Source organism: Nanorana parkeri, unplaced genomic scaffold (assembly GCF_000935625.1).
Source record: "Nanorana parkeri isolate BGI_ZX_2015 unplaced genomic scaffold, ASM93562v1 scaffold38, whole genome shotgun sequence".
Classification (NCBI taxonomy): Eukaryota; Metazoa; Chordata; class Amphibia; order Anura; family Dicroglossidae; genus Nanorana; species Nanorana parkeri.
Window position 1 is genome coordinate 240928 of NW_017306306.1, and position 4789 is coordinate 245716.

Here is a 4789-nt window from a genome sequence, read left to right on the forward strand (position 1 = left end):
CATACACACACATACATACACAGACCACCCTTCCTGGGAAGCCTGACTATTGTTCTTTATTCTCCTTATCTAAAAGCAGATTGTGTACAACTCATACAACAATAATAGTGATTAAATGTAACAATGGCTGAACACTTACTGGCTTCCTTTAAGGTGGTACATGACTGGTAGGTAGAGGTGCGAATTGCAGGAGCTCTGACATTGTACAGGCGAATCTTCTCGATGCGAGAATCAAAAACTCGAAGCAAAGGATCTTTCTCATCCCACAGAGACATGATCTTATTGTCAATGAACGTGGCAAACATCTGCGTCTCGATGAACCTGGAGAGGAATGGGAGGTAAGGCTCCGGCTGGTCTGACAAGAAAGAAGCCTGCAACAAAAATGTAAAAAATAAAAGTATATTTAGGACTAAATTCTTAAAATAACAATATTTAATGACCCTGCAGCAACAGCATCGCCCGGTCTGGTAAGCCATGACAACCATTGCCGAGGCAAGTCTGTGTAAGGTGGGTGGGAAGGAGCTTTCCTTTCTTTATTACTTTTACATTCATCAATTTGAAAAAAAACATACAAAACAAAGAAAACCAAAACATTCACTTAGTGTTACATACAGCTTCAGTGACTTAAGTTGTCGGACTCAAAAAAGTGTTGAGCTATAAAGCACTTCACATTTTCTGCTTGTCAAAGGAAAACTGAGCCTCAAACTTCAGATGTTTTTCAAATTTAGTAAGGCAATGTCTATTTTCGCTCTATTACAGGGTAAGGAAGCACTGACCAAGGCCACCCACATATATGGTGGGATGGATTGATCATTTGCATTCATCAGTTCTGGATAGAGAGAGGCTTAGGCACTCGGTCAGGTATTATTGCTGCCAGTGTCACCGTTGGGGAGATTTCCTTCACTGCCAGTCCCAGTGGCCACACAATCTACTTTCCTATGATGAAGCCCTCATTGAGAGCGAAACGCGTCAGTAGAGAAATCACATCTGGTGGCAGTAATAATGCAGGAATGGCCAACTCTGCAAACTCTTCCTTAAGGTCATGTCCATACCTCAGTATGAACATTCAGTGACATAACCAGGAGAAAGTTCACACTATCCAGCGCGTTCATCGCACAGTCCTGTGCCATGAAAGCACTATATTACATAAACAAAGCCTCCCCGACCCTGGAAGTGCATGCACTGCTTTTTGCAATCACACCACACTGGAACAGAGGCATTGCGGTACCGCGTGTTCAGGTGGGGGTGTGTGCGATCCAGTGCGTTCATGGCAGGGGACTGTCCAATGAACGCATTGGATAGTGTGAACAGGCCCTTAGTATGGGTGTAACATGAACCATGGTCAGAAAAGTAAACTTAATCTTTAAATATAAGGGAGACAAAAGACTTATTTACACGCCTTTTACATTTAAGTTTAAGGCTGCTAGAAGCAAAAAAAAAATAAAAAATCATGGCTTACTTTGTCAAAGTTCTGCATCTGCTCTCGGTTGGTCAGCCAAGATTCCATGTCATGTGCGGCCTGAATAACAAACGCCTCATAGTCAGAGAACATCTGCGTAAAACGGTTGGCGAATACTTCCCGGATCTGCACGTTGAGTTTATAATCCCTCAGCTCCTGCTCGGCACACTGGAGCTTATGCTCATCCTCGGGGTCCGCCAGTGGGACACTGATGCTGATCTTGTCCATCTTTATCCCCGTCCTTTTGGTGAGAGCCTCAAGACGGGCCATGGTCTCGTTGCCCTTCAGCAGCTCGTACATGTTGATGTTGTGGCTGGAGATGTTGCCGTTCTTCTTATCATTCACCAGGTCGTCCAGTACCAGGCTCTTCAGCTTGGTGGCGCTCTCGCTGCAGTGTAGATTTCCCTCTGGCGGTATCCCATAGTTCAAGAGAACCTCCGAGATTTCCTGAATAAATTCCAATTTGTTGGGGAACTGTGGGAACTCCTCCGGCAGTTCTATGAAGTGGTTATCAATGTCCACAAAACACAAGTTAGCCTGAAATGACAAGGAGACAATCTGAAATTTACAACTAAATTGGTTATTAGAAGAACAAAAATTGAGGTTTAGAAGCATTCAAGAGGTCCTGTTGTCAGAACATTAATTTCAACACAAGTCTTCCAATAAGAATATATGTACATTCAATGCATTTTTTTATCCATGTTATTTACCTGTAGAAGCCACCCCCTTGTGTAGACATCCAAAAGCTGAGACTGCTGCTGGGTGTCACCAACTTGAATGTGATGTCAGCAGCCCCAGCAGACCGCCATTCAAGTGACACACTTAAGTACTCCCTTTCGCTCCACTCACTGCAGCTGAGCAAAAGGTTATGCAGGGAGGTTCGGAGGAGCTGGGACAACACAGACAGTAATTAGACACTGCGAAAAGAGGAGAACTATGACGTGCAAGGAGAGCAGCTTCGGCAACGAGCCAAGCAAGGGAGCTACTCCTCACTCACTCGTCTAACTGGGCGTGACACATGCAAGCAGGCGAGTGTTTCACCTACCTGTTGGTGATGTGAATCTGCTGTTGGCGATTTCTTGGGTGACCTCATCCTAAGGTCACATGAGCTTGCCCTGGAGTAGTATTTTGTGATTCATGGTAGGAAACAAGTACTCTTCTTTTACTTCCGAAAATTATTGCCCGGCTTCAGACAAATTTTTTAGTTGTAAAACTTAAACCGAAACACTTTCCTTCTAAAGCTCACTACACACATTACAATCTCCTTTAGGTCTGCCAACAACTATGTAGTGCAAGTGGTAACCTCACTGGGAAGAGATTGGGTCTGCCAACACATATGTAGTGCAAGTGGTAGCCTCATTGGGAAGAGATTGGGTCTGCCAACACCTATGTAGTGCAAGTGGTAGCCTCATTGGGAAGAGACTGGGTCTGCCAACACCTATGTGGTGCAAGTGGTAGCCTGATTGGGAAGAGATTGGTGGAATAGTTTAGCTAGGTCCTCATATTACATAGTTTTGATAAATCTACAGTTGATTGTACTGAGATTGTATAGTCAAGATTCTTACGTGCATGGTGACCCTTCTAACCCTTTCCCCATTTCAGTGAAAACAAATGTTTTGTTGCAGTCTGTGTAACCACTGAAGAGATTCCCCAACACTGACAGGAAGTAAGGGGATCACAATACATTAAAGGGTTCGATCTCCTCCCTACACTGTCCAAAACTAAACAAAAAATGTTTGTTGGAGTTGCCTCGTCACTAGCTGCCCTTCTGTACTATTGCATACTTACCTGTCCGGCAGGCGGTGAGCGAATTTTTGAAGAGTTTCATGTGTGACAGTCCTATTCCATTTCTTGTTGTGGCAGAGAACGTGACCCCCGCTGTTGGCTGCGATTCCTCCGGTTGGACCCTATGTCACTACTGTATTCTATAGTGACACAGGGGCCAGCGGGAAGAACCATAGGGAACAGGAATCCGACACACACGGAAGTGTATGATTGCATCAGCTCCCAGAGTTCTTAAAGAGCACAAAGAATGAATCCACCGCCCACAAGACAGACAAGTAAAAAAAAAAAAACGTTACATTTACAGGGGCAGCTGGTAGAAATATTTTATACCAACGACACATTAAATGCGATTTGGTACTGCTGACATGTCAGGCTGAAATTTTTACTTGTCCTGACAGGTCCATTTTAGGAGTCCGCCTTTATTAGGGAAGCACAACCGCCACATGCAGGTTTTGCGGTGATCAAATGCCCGCTAATCAAAGCAGCTTCCTAGCCGTCAGCTCAGACGCCATCACACCCTCATCAGCTCCATTGCAATTAGTCCTCCATCTGTCAGCCCCATTAATAATGGATCAAGCATCTGCATTCTGGGGGCTCCACTTTCTCTAGTAACAAACGAGAATTTATTAATAAACAGACACTGATCAAAATGAATCATCAGTGGTGTCAGCATGGACCCAGGCCTAATACAGCGTCTGTCATGTTGCCCTGAGAATCAGGGATAATAAGACAATGCTGATAATGGGGCTTAAACAAAAAAAGGGACACAAGAGCAATGGCAGCTTTGTAACCAATCAGATTTCAGCTTCCATTATTTCAGTGCAGCCAACATCGTAAAAGAGGACCGTTGGGACCCATACGTGCTCTGGGAATTTCTCTTGTTTGTTCCCTTTTGGTCTGTTAAATATGCTGTTAGATCGTTGGAATAGTGCAAAAAATACCTGTTGATTCAGTGAGCCGATTTCTGCCTGTACACACTCTGTAGTGTTATCTCAGGAAGTGTCAGCCCTGCCAAGTCTCCTCTTTATTAACTATAGAACCCTATCCCCTATGTTATGGAGAGGTGTTCTTTAGTCATAACACATCCTCTCCTATGATGACAACACTGCTCTTACATAGATACAGTACTGTGAGTGAGTGTTGTCACCCTAGGACAAGTGTAATAATGGCAGGATCCCCAGGTGAAAATAAAATTTTAAAAAAAGCCTGAAAAAGAAAACTAATGCAGCTGCCACATCTAAGGAATGGTAAGCGGTACCATATTACAATATATTAAAAATATTAATATATGTTAAAAATGTATCTCAGTCCTCTATAGCAGGGAGCATTCATCTTAAAGAGCTCCAGGCATATTAAATCATAACCCATACAATGGGGTTACCCCTGTACTGCAAGGGTTAAGTACTCATTTTAATCTACGGTTTAAGCTAATAAAATGTGTACTCGCCAGTAAACAATAACTATGGAGAATACATGATTGATGGACTGAATGTATGATACACTTTCTCTTTAACTAAAAAAAACTGTTCAGAAAACAGACAGCAG

The 4789-nt window shown here is 43.4% G+C and overlaps 1 protein-coding gene across 2 annotated transcripts in view; it reads right to left on the reverse strand.

The window, feature by feature from the left end:
* DENND5B (DENN domain containing 5B) overlaps positions 1-4789 on the reverse strand; it is a 106538-nt gene that overhangs the window by 50892 nt on the left and 50857 nt on the right. For both annotated transcript variants that reach the window (XM_018570646.1, XM_018570638.1), the window contains 2 exons: positions 1460-1996; positions 140-371 (listed from right to left, as the gene is read on the reverse strand). In XM_018570646.1, coding sequence (XP_018426148.1) covers positions 140-371; positions 1460-1996 — 769 coding nt within the window. The remainder of the gene's footprint in view (positions 1-139; positions 372-1459; positions 1997-4789) is intronic.